At 42.9% G+C, this 20,838-nt stretch overlaps 1 protein-coding gene across 1 annotated transcript; it reads right to left on the bottom strand.

Annotated features, from left to right (window-relative positions):
- Window positions 1-5,664: 5,664 nt before the first annotated feature.
- Window positions 5,665-18,060, bottom strand: CHMP1B (charged multivesicular body protein 1B). Its single transcript, XM_040614356.1, has 8 exons — window positions 17,927-18,060; window positions 15,320-15,417; window positions 13,465-13,611; window positions 12,744-12,812; window positions 12,257-12,364; window positions 11,245-11,288; window positions 10,340-10,412; window positions 5,665-9,314 (listed from the first exon to the last, which is right to left on the bottom strand). The coding sequence occupies exons 1-8, from the start codon at window positions 17,940-17,942 to the stop codon at window positions 9,270-9,272; spliced, it is 600 nt and encodes a 199-aa protein (XP_040470290.1). The 5' UTR covers window positions 17,943-18,060; the 3' UTR covers window positions 5,665-9,269.
- Window positions 18,061-20,838: the final 2,778 nt, after the last annotated feature.

Genomic DNA, 20,838 nt, shown 5'->3' with positions numbered 1-20,838 from the left:
ACAGCCATGGTCCCTCTTGGGAAGTATCAAGTGAAACCTGTTGGCTTTGTCCTTTCCCAGAGCAACGTTACCGGTGCTGCAGGGTGATGCCTACCTTAAGGGAAGCAAAAAGGCGATGACGCTAGAAGGACTCCCACATCCCACGGGAAATGCAGGGTGAGCAGATGAGGATTCGGCTGAGGACACAGCACCAGTTCAATGTGCCTATTTACCTGCAACAGCTGCACGGAGTCAGCTCTGCTGGTACTGCCTGGTGTGCACAAGAGCCACACTCGCTGCAGAGCCCCTGAGAATTTTTCCTTAAAAAGTACTACTTAATATCACTTTTCTTAAAAATAAAAAAAATGCTGTCCACGCTAGCTGCTGCTGAAGGTGAGGAAAGAAAAGCCCCACTGTGCCCTACATTGAGTTCAGAGCATCCCATAAGGCGGTACCCAGGGCACCAGCCTGGGAGGGGGGGTATGGGGCAGGACACACACACACACACACACACACACACACGCCCCCGAGAAAACAAGGTTTTTGAATCGTAACCTCCCATGGCGGTGCCTGCAAGGGCTGTTGGGCAGGCTTCAGTCTGGGCGTCTCAACATATTTTGAGATGCAATAAGGCAATAAAATAAAAAAAAAAATTCCCCAAAACTCACACATGGTATAGTCCAAACCGAGTCTTCACTTAAGTCAATATTAAAACCAAATAAATCAAGTGTTTGCACAGATTTATACCTGAGGAAGCGCTTATCTGGTCACCTGGGCAAGCAGGGTGAGAGGAAGGCAGGCTGCTGGCTCCTCTTCCTCCCCTCTTCCCAGCCGCCCCCAAGCCCAGAGATAGCAGCCCCAATCAAGAGTTTTCTGCCTTCATCAGTTTGTCACAACCTGAAAGTCCCTCAAATATTTGTGTGTATTCAATTATCCGACCTGTCGCATCTGTACCTCATTACATGCTCTAGCTGAGCGCCGCGCGGGTCGGGTTGCGACGAGGCAAAGGTCAGAGGAACCTCCAGCCCGCATTTTGCCGTCAGTTGATTATTCAGATAACAAACAACTATCCCAGAGACTGAGGGCTTCTCTGTGCCTGCACACAGGACCCTACCACTGTAGCTAAAGAACAGAAGATAGCCAGCTCCTCCTGGCTACCCACTGCCCTGAACCCCTGAAAAATAATAAAGCAGCCAGATGGTATTTCTTACAGCTCGGTGCGCCGATGGAGCGGGGCAGTAGCCTTCTTGCTCCGCCATGTCTTGCTTTTAATATACTGCCCAGAATTAATCAAGCGGTTTAGAAGCATCCTATATCAGTTCTGCAAAACAGAGCTTAAATGATTTACTGTCAGATTCTTTCAGCTCCTGTTAGACTCCTGTTTTTCTTTCATGTGGGTAGCAGAGGTCAGCAGCGGCAGGAGATGCATGCTTTCACTTTGTCTCACATTTGCTGCTGTCATTCTGATCCCGCTCCGGTCCCCGCAGAGCGACAGGATGTGTTCATGCTCACAGCCCTAGATGCTAATTGATTTTAGGGAGCCCATTCATCAGTTAAATTTAGTAGATCACCCACCAGGTTTGCTGTTCACTGTCAAAGGTAATTCAATTAAAACTCCAGAAGTGTGACTAACTATTCAATGGTAAATATGTTTAGCAGCTGTGTTGCTGTATCTTCTCCATCCTGTTGTGTCTGTGAACCAGCCCCAGCGTAGCATGTGACCGAGCCATATACCTCAGCTGATCAATGTATGCAACAGTTTTGCAGCAGTGCCAAAAAATTCAGTCCAAATGCCTTCTTCAGTATGCAATGACATGCAAATGTCTAAATGTAATAGCTTCAGCAAAAAAGAAAAACCTCAAAAGCGTTGAAAGGCAGCAGGGGCTACAATGGTTGAACTAACTCCGTGCATCTATAGGGTTTGGGGTTTGTTTTAAATAACTTTCAAAAAAATCAGATTTGGATTTTCAAACTCATTGATAGTTTGGGATCACCTCACCCTTACTTGTGAACACCTAGTTTGCCCTTCGCCATCAGTCAGTGTTCATACCATCTGATATGACTTTATCCCATCACTGAAACTATGTATAAATCAGAGAGACGTTGCAGTGCTCTCGCGGAAAGATGTTTCTATTAACCACTGGAAGTGGGAAGCCTTGCTGCATTCCTCCTGGCTGACAGACCAGGCTTTGACTCTTCTTGTCTGCTGGCATCGGTCACTCATATGTGGCTTGGTAGTAATTAAGCGCATCATTAGTGATGCCATTGCACGCTGTGGGACAAAATGCTGTGTCTGCTTAATAGATTAAAGGAAAACGTCATCTGAAAAGCACAGGTAAACAAGACACACATCCCTCAACCTTTCACCCTTGAAGACCACGGATCACATCCCACTAAAGCGCAAATAAATAGGAGACTGGATTCCCTCGAGTCACTGCTGGTGGGTTTATACTCACAGTGAGACTATTTTGGAGCCCAACAGACTTGTCGGTCGCAGGGATGGGAGGGAAATGGGTGGGATACGGGCTTTGAAGGGGCTGGGAGCAGAGATGCACAAAGAAACTCCTCGGACCACTGTCCATACAGAAAGCAGCATGCACTTACAGTGACTGCCTAAGATTATCCTTATAAAATTCATTAGGCACTGATGCAGAGTTTCTAATAGCTTTCATTGCACAGGTCCCATTTCATGAACCTACTCTGCGAGAGCCAAACCCCACACAAACACTGGGAGTTCCTGATTTCCATGTGGTTGTAGAAAATAAATGAGATCCAGCGACTCTGCAAACCACTGGTCTTCCTGCACATCTTTTATAGAGCAGGAGGAGGAATGCTTGTACGGTTCAGTAAATAGTATCCTGAGAAAACATCCAGATTTCCCAGACATCACTGTAGACCTTTACAAAGAGCTTGGGAATACTTGGTCTGTTTAATACTCTAACCAGAGGCTAATTGAAACTGTAAAACTTGAACAAAAGCATTACTTTTGAAAGAGAACCCAGGATGTTCTATATTTGCTGCTTTAAACACGCTATACACAAGACAACCCAGGGTTTGGTAAGTATTAACCCTTGCTCTACAGTGCATTTTTAAAGTATTGGATGAAAAAGCAGTGTCATTGTTAAATGTAATAATTACCATTAATACACATTGAAACTGCTGCTATCCTTGCAAATAGAATTGTCTCTGCAGAAGGGGTTGCTAGAAGTATACATTTTGTATAGAAATACCGAGTTTTTAAGCGGTGGTCAAATACTTACAGCAACGTAACCAGATAAGGAATTACTTCAATATACAGTTGCTGCCTGGAATCTTTTTTTGTTGTTGCTGTTGTTGCTGTTCAATCTCTCCCTTCTTCCGGCATTAATAAAGGCACCTGCTATACAAATCAGCAGAAATCTGGAAAATCATTATCACTTCAGTGCAGAAACGATGCCCATCAGGGAAGAACAAATGGGGTATGTAGCCTACAAGGGACTTTAAAAAAAAAAAAAAGTTCTATTTGTCAAATTACTAGAGGAAAAGTTGATCTTACTGTTAGGGACTTTATCCACTTCCAGGTCATATCAATTAGTTACAGCAGTCTCTTGGAGACTGGAACTAATTTACAACACTCTGAATGGGACTGCCTGCTTTTCCTATGAATTTCAAGTCAAATGTTGGGGCTTCATACCGGTACCTGGAACTGAAAAATCACCAGCAACAGAACCAGAGCTTAAGGGTTCTAATACCAACCCTTTTTGCAGCAAAAGAAGCAAAGTCCTGACTGTGAGAATTCTTGTCCAGAATTATGTTAAACTAATCTTCACAAAAAGAAAAAAAACTGTAAAAAATACAATTTTAAAAAATTGTGTTTTTTTTAAGGAAGTTTTAAAAAGTTTTACTATCCCGACAGTTTGACAGAAATTGCTTGCAATAAAGAATTATGAACCAGATAGTAGGGATATTAAGTTATTACCTTGTCAGATACACGTATTGGTTAGTATGTAACATTTATTGCTTTAGACTTTCGCAAAAAGATTCTTTCACTCGGAATTAAGATGTTTAGAATAGCTTGAGCAATATGCATACATTGTTGCAACAGTAAACCACCTTTTAGATTAGAAATGTGTGATACTTTGGTTCTTTTATGCTCCCAAATCACCCTTACCTAGAGAAGGAAGAGCTTGGAAGTGCCTGTCTGCTGCGAGATGGTCTGGTTCTGGCTGCTGCTCACAACCTTCTGGCAAGCGGCACCGTTGGAAGGCTTTCCTAAGAACTGGAGAGAGCTGGGATCCCTCGGCCCATTGATTTTCTATCTTGTACTGTGTATCACAGCTGATTCAGCATGACTTTCTTAATAAAGAGTAGTAAAGGTCAAGCAAGAGCCTGTAAGACTCACTTACTGCATCTTCTTCCAACTTAAAAAGGCTCAATTGGCACTTGAAATTAGTTACAGATTGTTCGCATCGGTCTTTTCCTTTATTTGAATGGTAATGAAGAGAGCTGCTTCCGATACAAGTAAGGCCACTGACCCTTCTCAGGATTTCATCGGGAAAGTACTGTTTGACAAAAAAGAAAGTACTGAGCAGGGTGCTGCCTTTAGTTCAAACCAGCCTCTGCAACAGCCAAATGCAAATGCTAATGTTGAAAAAGCAATGCACCACACGGAGAGAGAGAACCCTGAAACTAAAGCAAATACTCCATCAAATCAATCCTCAGTGTGGGCAATGCTTCTAGTAAGAAAATTAAATTGACTATTAAATACATTTCCCATCAGTACACAGTGTGTACATCCTTCTGTAGAAAATCGGAGAATTACCACAGGACAAACCCAGAATGACAACAGCTGAAGAAACCCAGGACTGAACTGAAAACTGGACAATTTAAAACAAGTTTTAAGCACAAAATTACTACCACACTTGTAACAGTAGATCTCAGAGTCCCAGAATAAAGCCTAAAGACAGCAAAGAAACATTCTGCCGGCACTTAGCGCGGAGGGCTGGGTGTTAACCCCAATTAGCTGATGGCCCTGTGCAACATGTTGCCAGGTCGTGTTTTGTGCAGCAGAGCAGCTTCCCAGCAGGGACCCAAGCACCATTCCTACCCGGATTTGATACTGCCCAGAAACAAAAGGTTCCACAGGGGAGACGGATCCTGAAACCAGCTAGTAAGTACTCTGTGAAAGTGCTCTTTGTTTTAAGAATTAAAAAAAAAATAATGATTTATGTAGGACCTACGGAAATGCAAAGCTTGAGGCTCCCTCTGCTGTTCCCAAGCGCTGATGGAAGGGGAAAGTAAAACCGGAAGGTTTTCAGCTCTGGGCAGGACAAACTCAAACCCACACCATCTCCTGTCAGTTTTCCACATGACCCCTTGCTATATATAGTAAAGACAGAAGACCCTCTTAAGAGGTTTTAGCATGAGGGATACACTCCATGCCAGCCTAAATTAAAAAAAAAAAACAACAAAACATTAGATTTTAAATCATATTTCATGTTGCTATACTTAATCACTCCCTAAACTGTTATCCGAAATCCTTCTCAACAGTACCCACTGTACCTTCTTATTTTTGTCTCCATAAAGATTTAATTTCCTGATTATCTTCTCACAGGAAAACATCGGTGACACCATGACATCTGCCTGTTTATCCATGTCCTGAGACCCACCAAATAGCCATATAACATAGGAACACATCTGCTGAAATAAGTTGTCTGTACAATTTTATTTACCACTTGCAGTTACATTTACAAATCGTCGTACAAGTAAAGCAGTTTCCAAAATGAACTCTACCAGAGCTACAAAAATTATTCTCTTCTCTATACATGTCACCAGCTTCAGGATTTATTTCTGTACACAACTGCTGATTATATTCTAACAAATTTTCACTATTTTTTGGCTCTGAGGATCTCCACAAAGGCAACTTGATCACTTTATCCCATTGCAATCAAGAAAGCTAAAGTTCTTGTTCTTCTTTCCCTTCCCTCTCCTCTCATCTGAAGCTTTTCACGGCTTTCTGTTTTGGAATTCAAACAAATGAAGACTAATGCTACCACACACTAGCAGTTTTAGTAAACAAGGTTTAATTAAAAAAAAAAAAAAAAGTCGAGCAAAACCATCTTGCAACATTTCAAGTAATGTTTCACTTTAGATGTGCCTGCTCATAAGCATAAATATTGAAATATTATCTGGTAATAAGGTTACATAAAAGCGCATAGAATTTATTTAACATGAAATGAACTTTATAAACGCATACAGTCAACTTACAAGAAACACAGCAACATAGGAGTGAGGAGCCAGAGTTGTTCAGAAAAGAGCAAATGAGAGAAAAGAGGAGACCCTCAAAGGTTACTCCAAGAGTAACCTTCAGTTTTAAGGATTTCCAAAAGGCTTGAGAAAAATACATACATATAAAATGTTAACTGCTAACACTTTCTGAATGAATGCCAGCTCTCACAAAGTGCTTCTAAAGAGAAATCATTCTCCCCAGGAGAGGGCAGGAGATCTATACACAGAAGCAGCCAGCACAAAATCCTGGCCCCCTCTAAATACGCAGCGATTTGCAGAGTGAAGTCAGTGGAGCAAGAATTCATTGTTTCAAACATGTATTTCTTCCCCAAGCCAGCTACACCTGCCTACCTCCTTTGCATCATAATCCCGCACAGGTAACTTTAGTTATGTCAGTCAAGCCATTATGTTTACTTGTCAATCCCTTAAAGAAACGATACTGGAAATCTGTTCTGGTACTGGAGCCTGCAAGCCTGGGGTAAGATCGAACCATGAAACAGGCTGTATATAGCCAGTAGGATAACGAAGCTTGTTTAATATTTATCTTGCAGCAACCAAACAGTCTCGTCTTTTTAAATTCTGCCAAAGCCCCAAGGCTCATGGCAAGGCAACATACTCAGAAAACCCAAGATCAGAATTGCTGTCTGCCCCCTCAAGTAGTTCTAAAATGGCCAGGAACAGTCTAAAATCAGCATAATCTTTCACATTAAAATAAGCCAAACAAGGTAGCTAAAGCTGTCTAATAGCAAACACTGAAAACCTTAGCACTCTATGGTACAGCTCCATCAACAGGCAACCATAAAGTAAACTCAGAGGCGGATTTACTCCACAACAGTAAGTTTCCAGTCCTGTCATGATACGAAGTAACTGACTACCAACAAAACACAGTAAGTTCAGCAAGGCAAAGGCACGCACACAAGCAGTTACCACAGTCGTGGGTAACCTGGCTGCATAGATACACCGTTCTGTTTTTGTTGTATTGTGCAGAAGGAGCTAAGGGGGGAAATAAAATGTAGTACATAACCCCTATCCTAAGCAGTGTTGTTAATTATTTCAAAGGATTTTACCAAGACTACAGCTGTGAGTACATTGTTTTTAAACATCTTCCAATTTCTCCTATTTACAGGAGGAACACTCAAGGTGTTTAAAAGCAAGCTGCACTGAAAATAAATGTAAACAAGTGAAAAGACCACATGTGAAACAAATTGTAAGTTTAGGCTGCCAGTGTGATAAGAGACAATCACACAATATTTTAGGTTGCTTTGTGTATCTTATTTTCCTTATCTTATTTTTACAGTAGCCTTGAATACTTCAGTATGTAGCATCCTGCTAAACCTTCAAAGTGATTTAAGTAACACATTCAAAATATAGTTTGAAACCACTCCAAAATGTTTCATCATTTTTGCACGTTTTTCACTGAAAAAATCCTGCTTGACTAAAAAAAGGGAAGTATTTTTTTCCTATTTCCCTGACACTAGGAAAACGCATGTGATCTGGAACGCCAGCATATCAAGAACTAATTCCAAGTCTAGTGCTTTACACCTTCCCTCACCCCTACAAAGATAAAACATAAAAAAGTGAGCCCCAAAAGTCAACAAGATAATTTTAACATCACTGTTTACCACAACACATCACAAGCAGTCTCAGCTACAAATTGCTAACCATTTCTTTACTTCACAACTGCAGCAGAAGTCTGAAGCTACTGAGAGCAGCCAATAGATTCTCTTACTGTGCAGAAATATAAAGGGATCACTAAAACAAACTAGTTTATCCATACAACTGCAATATTACAAATGTTATTTCATCTGTAGAGAGCAACATTATACCTTACAAAATAAAGCAGCTGTTCTTAACCCAACATAACCCCCTCTGATCGAGCTGGCTGACACTACTCATCCACTTCTCACCTGCCATGAGACGCAGAGGAGGAAAAGCTGACCTAAGGGAGCGCCCCGGTTAGAGAAGACGGGGTCGGGACAGTGACTCATGAAGGACTGTGAAGATCTGAACCCGAGGAAGAGCACTTCTGTATTTTTTCATGTATGGAAGAACACTGAGGCATGGAATACGATCACGAGACTTGTCCTTACTTATGGAAAAAGTGACTAGATTAAAAGCAAAGACAGAGTAAGAAGGAATGCAAAGAGCAGGCTTCAGTTACTTCATATAAGGCTTCTCAGCTTGAATCTATAAAAACAGATAGTACGAGTTCCCTGCTGACAAGGAACTAGATGTTACTTCAGTAGAATAGAGGTGTGAGTGGCATAACTGGCTGCACTCCAGGATACCCAGAAGAAAGCAAAATGGAGAAGCTACAGCACTTGACATTAAACAAGGAGCAAGCTGCAACACTCAACAGAATTGACAGAGTTGAAAAATATATTTTATTCTTCCTGTATTAAAGTGATGATGCCATACAAGTTCCCAATTATATGAAACCAGCTTTTGGTGACCGATTTTTGATCTAAACCACTAATTTCAGCATGATTACCCTAGCTTTAAAAGACTAAAAAGTTCAGACTGAAGTCCACTCATTTGTTTTAAGAAGCGTATTTTCCATGAAGTCCACACTGTCCACCTTTGTGCGTTCCAGGAGTTTGGCTGCGTACGAAAGTTATGCACAACAATCACCTGAACCGAATACCTCAGATCTCCAACCATAAACAGTTCTCATAATTTAAAAAAATCACTTCATAATTTAAAATATATATCAATGACACTCTGCTTGTCTATTAGCTAGTATGTACCAACATTACTAGCTGACTTAATATCAACTCGATTTTGTGAAAAAAGCCTGCAAAAAATATATCAACTTCAAAATGTACAGAAAAGGACATTAGAGAGCTGATATTTTTGGGTTACTTAATGTATTTTAGAAAGAGTAGCAAGCTAGGAGTGGAGTACCCTATATTACAAATACTCAGATACCTAGGCCATACTGTATACGCCTCTCTAGCGTAGTGGAGTTAGTTACAGAAGGGGTATTTTGAAAGCATTTACAAAGAACGGCAACTTTCTTTAACTTAAACTTGATCACGTAGGCGGGCCAGTCTCTGTGACAGCTCATCCTGCAGGATTGTAAAACACAAAGAAACCAGCGATCAGTAATATGAAAATTCATTTTTGCCAAGTTCTGCAATGGTCAAGCAATCTCATGTCCAGATGACAGGACACGCTCTCATGTACAATTCTAGCAAGATTGGCTTAAGACCTTACAAATGGCTGCACGCTGTACCAGGCGAGACCAGAGGTCCATACAGCTATCTTACCTCCCGCAGTGGATACCTAGGAAGGAGTTTCAGAACGCAGCAAGCAGAGATAGGGCTGTTTGGGTTTTTCTTTAATGCATCATTTTTGCAAGTGCAAATCAGCTCTTACAGAACTGCATCCTTACTTGGATGCAGTCTTGACTGACCAAGGCTGGCATCCAACTGAGCAGTGAGACAGTAGTTCCAACTTTTTAGGGGGTCTGGTACACAAGGTGAAAATGAACTTTTCAAAGAATGTTGAATTCTCAGGGCTTCCCAAAGATTAGTCAGTTAAGATGGGGCTCCCTACAGCCTTCTCCACAAGGACTGGATGACAGAAAAAACCCTGTTCTCTTTCCATTCTCTCAAACATATTCCCCTAGAATGGGGAAAGCAGCTCACCAAGACATCTGTGCAACCCTGACATCAGGGTCTGTTCATGCACAAAAAACGCTAAGCTATCCATCTATAGCAAATGTGGATTCCTTTGCACTAGTCCCATAAGACCTTTCACACACTAAAGGGGAAAAAAACCCCAACGGCCTCGTGTATGCTATGGGAGATGGATTAAATTTGGAGTAGGTAGGAGAGTCAACTGTTTGGAACTCTAAAATAACCATGCAAAAAAAAAAAACAACTGAAACATCTAAACTTTCTGGATTTACTAAGCAGACAAACATATTGTTAAAATTATTTTGATTGCAAGACTCTTAACTGCACACTATTTCTTTTGGACAGCTAAAATCTAATTACAATTGAGCAAGCCTGTTTTGACCGAGCAAAGCGTTAATTCTCATACCACATTTCTCCAGAAAACATCAGTTTCAATTGAATCCAATGTTTACCTGTTCTGCTGAGGCAACGCTTGTACCAACAGAACCTGTCTGTCCTTGAGGTAGTTCCATGTTCAGATCAAGACTAATAGGAGGAAACAAAACAAAAAAACCGAGTCAGGCGTACATGGCTGAAGGAAGCAGCGCAGTAATTGACAAGCAGAGGAATACTGAGATGGCGTGAGGCCACCAGCATCCCATGAACACTGTACTCCAGCTAGTTAGACAACTTGATCAGTAAATTTACCAAGATGACAAGTCATGTAACTAGCAATAGCTAAATAAATTCTGTTTAATCAGAACTAAGCAAGATTGCCGTTTAACAAAGGTGTATCGGACGTAGCATACGTATAAACGATAGAGTTCATTCATAAAAAAAGTTTTACTGAGGTATTTATCCTCAAGCCAACAGAGCAACACTTCCAACTTATGCATCACCAAGAAAGCAAGTAAAATTCTCTGAAATATTTCAGTATACCCCCAACACTTAAACACATCCTGATGACCTGTTTTGCAATGCCTAGCTTGTGAGAGCAGAGCTACAGGAAGTTTTAATGTGGTAAGGGGCAGGAGGGAAGAAAAGTGTGGAGAAACGTAGCAAGGATTGCTATACGCTAAAGCCAATCCAAGTAAACAATAAAACACTATCCTGACACAGCAAGTAACATTGATTTTAGGCTTTTGCAAAACCACCCCTGCATCCTAACATTCACAGTGCTTTTGAGTGAAACCAGAATGAAATACTGGCAACTAAACTATTAAAAAAGCGATGTCCAGAAGTGAAAGGAAAATGGTGATTATTCTCTGCCTCCAAGGAACAGATGTATAAAACAAGGGTATCTAACCTTCAAGGTAACCAGAAAGGATTGCTGGCATGAAAATTTATTCAAGAAATAGTCACTCCAAATTTTACCTACCCCGCTTCATCTGCCATTTCCTGTAGAAGCATATCCACTTGATTCTAGAGTAAGAAAAACAAAACTAATTGTTGCATATTGTAGTTTATGACAACCTCTTCTGTTAAATCTTAAGAGAAATGATTTTAACAAAACTGATTTAAAGGTAAATGCCTTTTACAAACATTTTTGTGCTTCACCACCACAACACAAAAATAATGAGTAGAGGTGCTCAGCCTGTTAAAATCCTATTAATTGAAGTCTAGCTTCTGAAATAATGCTTCTAAAGAATCAAACTTATCTGTAAAAAAACCCCAAACATATACTTGAATATTTCAAGTGTTGATTATTAGCTTTGCACAACATGGAAACAAAACCATCTCCAACAGATTTGTTGGATTTGGGGTTAGGTTTGTTTATTTTATTTACAAAGTACTATGCCCAGTAAATTTCTCTCTTGACAAAACTACTGTTAGAATAGCACGTGTAGCTCCTTGCAGGATCGTACAAAGGGACAGCTGCTGGGAATTCTTAGCTATGTCAAGCATTGCTTAAAGACTTATTTCAGTAAACATGTCCATAAATTGAAAGTAGGCAATTAATAACCTTTCCATTGCATACACTACCACTAATTTCGTAGTGACTAACGTAACTTTGTTAATAACAGTGAGTTAGAATTATTGATCTTCTCATAGCATATTCTGCCTTGATAATTAATGCTGCAGTGTCTTCTGGTTCAGAAGTTCATTAAGAACTCATCAAAACGTTGCTTATTCAGTAGGAGAGTTAAAGTTTTTAAGACATAATATAAAGCCTCCTATAAAAGTGAAATAAACTAAAATACATATATGTGATCCTCTGTACTTGTGAGTATAATTTGAAATAGTCTCTTTATCACAAAGAAGCACAAAGTAAAAGTGAAAAGGTTCCAGTTGCTGCTGTGTCTCAAAGTAGGCAGAAAGAGGAGAATTAGACATTACCGTACAGCTTAGACACTTTAAAATCACCTTTTAAAAAAATTTACTATTCTTACTTGTGGCGTTGTTAGCGTAGTAGTGTTGCTCATTGTGTCTTCCATCTGCTGTGTTTGAACATCTAGCGTTTCAAACTGATGCTCAAATTTATCCATTAGTGCAGATATCTATGAAATAATATGAATTAAATCAATGATCTGCAGATAACAGGAGAGAAACGTATCTCAACTGGCAAAAGAATCACACTACAAGGGCAAGCAGCTCCTGGAGATCAGAAGCTTGCCCCCATCCCCCTCCTCTCCCAGTGTCAACTCTGAAATGGGTGCAACACTGCAGTTCAAGCAGGTTGGTCAGTGCCCTGCCCGGTCAAGTTCTGAGCTTCTCCATTTATAAGAACTTCACAACTACACTGGGCAACCTGTTCCAGGATCTACCAACTTCACTGCAAAACCTCTTCTCTTAAATGGAATTTCCCTTTTTTAAAACTTGTGCCCATTGCCCTTTCTGCTTTTGATGTGCAGCCCCCAAAAAAGTAAGTCTATTTACCTTTTCCAAGTTCATGCTCTTCAGCGTGGCATCCATAGACTTAACTACCCCTGCCATTGACTTTGTTACCTGAAATGAGGTAAAAATATTATTAGAAAAAAAATGAGCAGTTTCTTACCAAGATCTCCTACTCCTATCCACAGAGTTTCTACAGTATCAAGCAGTAGGGCACACACTATTGCCATCCATAACACCACTTTTTTTAGTAGTTCCTACCACTCCAAATTCTATAAATTAACTCAAACGCTTCAAATACGCATTCTGACCTATAATTCACTAAAAACTGAGGTGTACGGGGCATTAACTTTTCTGGGTCTTGAAGACCTGTCAAATGTTAAGGGATGTATTTGGTATACAGATCACATGGCAGAACAAACTCTCTGGCTGAAGAGCTGTACAGCAGCACTAACATAGCTATCACAAGTCCTATGTCATGACTTTATTTGGAAAGGGAGCAACATCTTTGCAAAATAATCTTACATATAACCAGTAAAACACACTGTATCTGAAGGAGCACCAGTAATAACAGCTAACAGAAGCTACTAGCTACAAAACATAGTGGACAGCAATCTATTTCTAGCAGCAGTTGCCAGGGGGATTCCAGTACTATTAGCTACATCTGAACCAAAACTGAAACTTTTCAGCTCATTATAGATACAATTAAGTCACTTCTAAGATCAGAGGTCTCATCCTTGCAACGGATCTGTGAAAACAGGCTTACCTTGCCCATTGTCACTGCGGTCTGAACTCTTGCTGCTACAGCATCTACCCTGGCACTCATCCGCAAGAAATTGATGGCTTGATTCTTCTGGCGGATTGCATTTTCTGCGTGTATTCGTGCAACTTCCATGTTACCCTTCTGAATTGCCTGTTGACAAAAAGAAGGAAAAGAGAAAGCATTTTAACCCTCCCCGCTCTTGTAAACATGATTTCTGAATAGCCTATTTCATTTTTTAAATAAGCATCAATTCATCACAGTATCTTTTCTGCTGAAAGAGAGACAAAACCCCTCCCTCCTCCCCAATAGTCCTCAAGCTTTTTCAAGATGTGAACCCCTAACTTCTTTCCAAGGAAGGTATCTAACATACACCTCAAGTAGCAGGTTTTACAGAGCTACAGAAACATAATTTTCTCATTCCTAAAAGTTTCCTGTATCAAGACAAAAACAGATACCGTCAGTATGGTTGTATCTCAGGGACAAAAACAAGAGTCAACTAAATTTAGTCTCCCTCTTCATTACTTCAAGGACTCAAGAACTATTTTGAAGTTCCTCTTCATAAGCCTGTGGTGGTTTGACCCTGACTGAATGCCAGGTGCCCACCAAAGTTGCTCTGTCACTCCCCTCCTCAATCAGACAGGGGAGAGAAAATATAACAAAAGGCTCATGGGTTGAGATAAGGACAGGGAGATCACTAAGCCATTACGGTCACATGCAAAACAGACCTGACTTGGGGAAATCAGTGTAATTTGTTACCACTGAAATCAGAAAAAAACCAACTTCCCCCCCATCCCTCCCTTCTTCACAGGCTTAACTTGAATTCCTCATTTCTCTATGTCACCCTGTGCTGCCTGTGGGGAGGAACAGGGAGGGAATGGGGGTTACAGTCAGTACATCACATGTGGTTTCTGCTGCTTCTTCCTCCTCACACTCTTGCCCTGCTCCAGCGTGGGGCCCCTCTCACAGGAGACAGTTCTCCATGAGCTTCTCCAACATGAGTCCTTCCCACAGGCTGCAATTCTTCATGACCTGTTCTAGTGTGGGTCCCTCGCAGGGCCACAGGGCCTGGCAGGAAACCTGCTCCAGCATGGGCCTCCCACAGGTCACAGCCTCCTTTGGGCATCCACCTGCTCTGGCATGGGGTCCCCTGTTACCTCCACGGGCTGAGGGGGACAGCCTGCCTCACCATGGCCTTCTCCAGAGGCGGCAGGGAAACCTCTGCCCTGGTACCTGGGACACCGCCTCCTCATCCTTCCTCACTGACCTTGGTGCCTGCAGAGCTGTTGCTCTCACACACTCTCACTCCTCCCTCTCAGTGGCACAGTCGGTCGTGTGTGTGTGTGTGTGTCCCACATTTCTTAATACACTATCACAGAGGTGCTATCACCATCCCTGATGGGCTCAGCCTTGGCCAGCAGCCGGTCCGTCTTGGAGCCAGCTGGCACGGGCTCCATCAGACATGGGGGATGCTTCTGGCGTCTTCTCACAGAAGCTACCCCTGTAGCCCCCCCACTACCAAAACCCTGCCATGCAAAGCCACTACAAAGTCCTTTTAACACAAGAAGATAAACATCAACATTAAATATTTTTAACTTTAAGGAAAAAAGTCCAACAAAATCCATGCAAGACAATCTTCTCACGAAGCAAATGCCTTAAGTTGTACAAGAAGATACACAAGAATGTATCCTCACATTTATTAATAAGTACGGGAAGATTTATAAGTCGTATATTTTAAATCACAGGCATCTATCGCAGTAATATTAGCATGTGTACTAGGAAAATGGTAAAAACACCAGATACTTTCCTGATACAATACGTAAACAACAGATATAAAGAGCTTGTTTCACACACTGCTTACCTTCTTAATTTTCGCTTTCTCAGCTTTTTCTTCTTTGTCACATTTTTTTGAGTTTCTGTTGAGTTCCTTTGCAGCAAACTTCAAATTAAAGAGGTGTTCTGCAGCACGCATTAAGGGTTCAGGAACACGATCAATCCTTTCATTGCAGTATTTTGCCCTCTGTTTGAGGTGCTATCAGACCTAGCGTATACTGTGTTTCTCTGTTAGCGCTGTTAAAACTTGCACAATGTTATTTAAGTCAGCCCTTGAATGTCACACAATAAGATCTACCAAGCTGCTTTACAATTACAATGCTCTTTATTATCTGGGTTCTAAAACATAAGGCCATAAAAAATAAGTTCAGATCCCAAGCTCGCTGAACTTAGCATCAAACCTGTTTCAGACTGATAAATACAACAAACCAAACATCCTCTAAGAAGAACTGAAAGTCTTACTCTGCCAGCTACTTTCACTCACACATCCAGAGTCCTCAGCTCTCAGTGAAATGGAAATGCAGTTTACTGGCCTACCTGAAACCTCTCCATCTAAAAAACCAAAAAAACCAGCCACTGAGGAACAAGACAAATTAACAGTGTCACAGCAAACTGCCTTGGCTGACCATGCCCAGGTACAAACCAGGAGGCAAGGCTGCCCTTTCAAGCCACAGCACGATCTCAGGCTTAAATTGCTCATGCAGCTCCTTCACAGAGCAGCCTCCCAGCCCTGGGTCATGTGAGCGATTCTGGGGTCCCCAACAGCTCTATCATCTGACTTCTCGGGAAAGAATACTTAAGTCAGCAAGAGAACCTTTTCTGTTTAAAAAGCTCTAGGTCCTGCTTAAGCTGAAAACTCTAAGACAACAGTAGAACAAGCCTTCATAGTGGCTTAGAATGACTGCATTGAAGCGTTACTGACAGAGAATAAAGTGTATGTTGTAAAAATAACAATTAAAACCCCATACTCTTAAAATACTGTTGATGAAAGCTTCCAAATAGTATCAGTCTTTCTCAAACAAAATGGAAGTACAAAGCTTTATAGGCTTCTTTCATGCCACCTTTTGATATCTCAAGAGGAAGATGCAGCAAGTACTAAGATGCTTAACAGTTAAGTGGAGGCACATAAAGCTAAACATTCTGAGGTACTTGAGGTTTCTTTAATATTTCAAGCATATAAATTATTCCAGAATTGCCTTCTTCCTTTCAAGTCCAGCCATGCATCTTACAGCTCTGACAGCAACCCGAAGACATTAGGAAGTCTGCTGATATATTAGTTACCCTATTAACACCACAAGCAAGCCACAAAAAGGTAACAGCTGTGCCTATATCTGGGGTATCTATTACAGTAGCTACCAGTAACACAAAGATTGCTGCTTGTATTTGTATTTTTTTTGCTTTAAAACCTAGGTCACCATCCCTTTCACAGCAGCAGTAAGTGTACTGCACTGAGCCACAGATTAGGCAATTTACCAAACAGGAAAATACCTGAATGAACAACCTAAAGGTATGCTTCAGGTCAGAGATCAGAACCGCCAGGTAGAATATGACATCACCTGTTTACACTGACTGCACTGAAGCAGCATTTCAAAGCAGCTTATTTTGAAATAACTTCCTCAGCTACTCACTTAGGGCATTTACCTTTGAAATTAGAATAGCTCACCCATCCCTGATGAACACATACTCGCTCCTCCCTTGAAGTGTCTTTCTCAATGTGCCACAACCCAAGTGAAACCGACCTTCCACCATTAACTGTGACTCACAGTCAGCTGCGCCAGCGCCCTGGTCAGTCCCTTCCATAACCAGCTACACCGAGCACTGCCAGCACGCTTCAACCCCACCAAAACCTCTACAGTCTTTAAGGCTTTTTTGCCCCTGTGTGTTAAGATAGTTTTATATAACAAGAAAGTTTAATTTTGTCCAGAATGGGTTTCCCTACGTGCAGCTTCTTTTCAACGCCAGGAAACACAGCCAGGTTTGTCCAGCTGGCCGCGGCCACTGTTTGGGGGGACAGCTGAGTTAGCACTGCCGACATCACCCCAGCCGTGCGCAGCATACCCCCGCCGCACAGCCTGCACTGCTCTGCACCGTACATTGCTTGTTCTGCCCCGGGCACTGGGCCGCCCCCCGTGCAGCACAGCTCTGGGAGAGACGAGAGACCACCTTCCCCCCCCTCGCCCCCCACAAGGTTAGAAAGCAGCACTGGCACTCCCGCCCCCTCCTCCACCCGCCGGGCGGGCGACCCCCGACTCAGAAAGCACAGCTCCTCTCTGCTCCACGCCCACCCCTCAGCCCCCAGTCCCCGAGAAGCCCCTTCCAATCAAGGCCCGCGGCCCAGCAACCACCCACCGCCGCGGCGAGGGCCGGGCCTCGCCCCCTCCCCTCCGGGCGGCTCAGGGCTCCTCCCCGGGCGGGGCGGCCTCGCCCGGCCCCGAATCGCCGGCTCCCGGCTGGGCCCGGCCGGAGCCCCGGCCTCGCCCCGCGCCCAGCCCCGGGCCGCCCAGCCCCGGCGGGCCGCCAGCACCCACCGGCAGCGGCCGCACCCGCGCCACCGCCCACCGCGGGGACCCCGCGCCGCCCCCCACTCCCCCCTCGCGGCGGGGGCGCACGGCCGAGACCCGCGCCCCGAGGATACTCTCCATGTTGGACATGGCGGCGGGCGGCTCCGCGGCGCTGGGCCCGGCGGAGGGGCGCGGGGCGGCGGGGCGCTCTCCCCCCTCGCTCGGCGCGGCGGCGGCTCCGGGCTTCCGGCTACCCCGCCCCGCCACGCGCAGCCGCGGTGGGGCGGGGGCGCGCATGCGCGCGGCGCGGCTGTCAGGCGCGCGGCGGGGGCGGGGCAGGAGCGCGGCGATTGGTCCCCTCAGGGCGGGGCGGGGCGCGCAGCCTGAGGCCCCTGGCCCGCCGCCCCTCGGGCGCCCCGGGCGCTCCCCGCCGCCGTTGCGAGCCCCGGGAGGGGCTGTGCTGTGCTGTGCTGTGCAGCTGCGGGCCTGGAGGGGCTCGGCCGCCTGAGGGGTCGGGGGGAAGACTAGCCCGTGCTCAGCAGCGGGCCCGGCAGCCCCCGGGGCCTCGGCAGCGGGGAAGCGGCTGCTGGCAGCACCAGTACATAGAAATGGTTCCTCTGGCAGCGGTTCTAGCTCTTGTCTGTCGATTTATAAAGACATTAAGAGCAGAAGAGTTTGCTTTGTAATGTCTGAGGGCCACTGAATGTGTATCAGGAGCGACCATGGAAGCTTCGGTGTGTTATTCATGCACTGAACAGAGTGAGATGTTAGCAGTGGTTAAGGAAGAAATGCAAAGGGTGTTAGTACCTTTTGAGGAGAAATATAAAAAGTCCTCAATCTGACAGCGAGAAATCTCTTGTATAACATCAAACTGCTCACGTGTGCGTCTGCGTGGTCTTTAATGCCAGTCGAATGTCAGGGCGCACACGCCAAGCCAAAGCCGCGCTGCGGCGGCCTGGGGCGCGCTGTGAGGGCGGCACAGGCCTCCTGGGTTTGCCCTTTAGATAGGAACAGGCAGCTCAGAACATTCGTTTTATTTGCGAACAGATTTCTCCACGTGCATCATAGCACATAAATCTGCACTGAATTTCATCTGCCTTTTCAGGCAGGCATCCGCTGTCTGTGGTCCTCCACCATCCGCTCTCACCTTTCAACCAAGAACATGCTGACCTGAGCAGTTTGCCGCCTTGCAGTTCTTTCCCAGTTTAAATAACATCCTCACCAAATACGGCCTAAACCAAAATGAAATGGGATACCTGTTCTGAGGAGATGCAATTTAAAGCCCTGGTCCTGTAGACCCTTACGTACAGGCATAATGATAGGTGCTCTGTAGGTGCTAATAAACCATCTCCTTGTGTGTAACTGAGGAGTGAGGATCTCACTAGTGAGAATTTGACCTCAAGGTTTGAAAATACTGGCTAAATATTTGTTAAAGAATCAGGATTATATTTGTTTGTTTGGAGAAGATGAAAAAGTTTATTAAATATGCCTTCTCCATGAAAAAATAATCAGCTAAAAAATGCTGATTTGATATTTCCAGTTAGGTTCTGATACAAAAATGCTATATGCCAAGTTTCAGAATAGCTCAGAATATTTTTATTTATATCAAAAGAGATTCAATATAAATTAATTTTATGTTATTATTACAGAATTACAAAATAAACAAAGTATATGACCGCACCAAGAGGGCAGGGAAGCATGTTATACCAATATTTTTTTCTACCTGTTGCTAAGCATGTATCTTTAGCTCACCAGACCTGAAAATGTATATAACCTTCTGTAAACAAACCTTCAAACAAACTGAGAGAGCAATGGGACTAATTCAGAAGTTTTAAAATAAATATTCATTTGCGGCACAGTACTATAGTTTATGTTACTGCACTTTTTGGCTGAAGTTAGGTTGCTATACATATGTCATATATGTATCTATTTGTATCTATACGTGTACACACACACATGCAATCTTGATATATGTAGGGCAAGGATAACACAGTATTGGCCTTACCTATGATTAATTTATAGGCCTTACATATAATTTATTTATACTTTCATTTTAAAATTCCGTTCTGTTTTTACATTATCTCTTTCTCAGGTTATGGTGTTAAGTTTCATTTCAAATATAGTGAAATATAATACTGTAATACTTTTTTAGTGATAATAAATTTTAAGCGTGACAAGCAAGTAAAAAAATTCTGATGCACTGAGGAAAGCGTTGAAAACTTGTAACATCAGATTTTTCTGTTGCTACTCTGTCTTGTCTTCCAATAGCAAAGGAAACTGGTGGAATTACTTTTCAAAGGAAGCAGAATGTTATTCCATGAAGCCAATTACATGAATCGTTTATAAACCCCACGCAATATTTCTATAAATTCTGCATCCTTCCACTGAATTCCTTGCAGGTATGCCCTACCTGCAGTTGTAGGCTATTCTGGGATAGTGCAGTCTCTGCTCTTCCCTTTGAGGCTGGACAGAACAGAGCTAGACTAAACTGCAGAATTTTAGTACATTGAGAAAAAGAGAAATAACCGAAAAAATATACCAATTTAATACCCACTGGAGTCACTAGAAGAACTTTCACAGGCTTGCAGTTAGTGCAAATGTTGACAGGAACAAGGTTAATGTTCTGAAGAACAGAGACCTTGATCTTCTTCAGAGCACCAAGCATGACCTGTATAAAACCTTAGTACGAACATTTGATATCAAGCTGCGATTTTGTTGTATTTATCAAAAAAATCCAAAATTCTGCAGTTTATTGCATGTAATTTACTATATTGAAATAAAAGATACCCCACTAAGCATGCAGCGTTTCTCTTTAGGTCACTTGGAGCACAAGGATCAGATGTTGAGTTGTGTTTGCTGTTGAATTGCTGGAGATGTTACTTTGTAAGATCGTGACAGTCTGCTTTAATAAGTGGTGATTCCGCCAGCAAGTTAAATTATTTTCTTGAGTCACCTTGCTGAGTCACTCTGGTATCCTGAGATGCAAGTTTTTTCCTGATGGTGTATCTTTCAGACAGAAGTTGTTAACTTTAAGTGCTGCGATGTC

This window comes from Falco naumanni, chromosome 14, assembly GCF_017639655.2.
Source record: "Falco naumanni isolate bFalNau1 chromosome 14, bFalNau1.pat, whole genome shotgun sequence".
Classification (NCBI taxonomy): domain Eukaryota; kingdom Metazoa; phylum Chordata; class Aves; order Falconiformes; family Falconidae; genus Falco; species Falco naumanni.
This window is presented reverse-complemented; position numbering and strand designations above follow the sequence as displayed.

What these genes read in the sequence shown, in the direction of transcription:
- CHMP1B (XM_040614356.1), bottom strand. An exon ending in CCGCAGTGACAATGGGCAAG is followed by an intron (nt 12,813 to 13,464) that starts GTAAGCCTGTTT and finishes ACCTCATTTCAG; the next exon opens with GTAACAAAGTCAATGGCAGG. An exon ending in AGAGCATGAACTTGGAAAAG is followed by an intron (nt 12,365 to 12,743) that starts GTAAATAGACTT and finishes ATTATTTCATAG; the next exon opens with ATATCTGCACTAATGGATAA.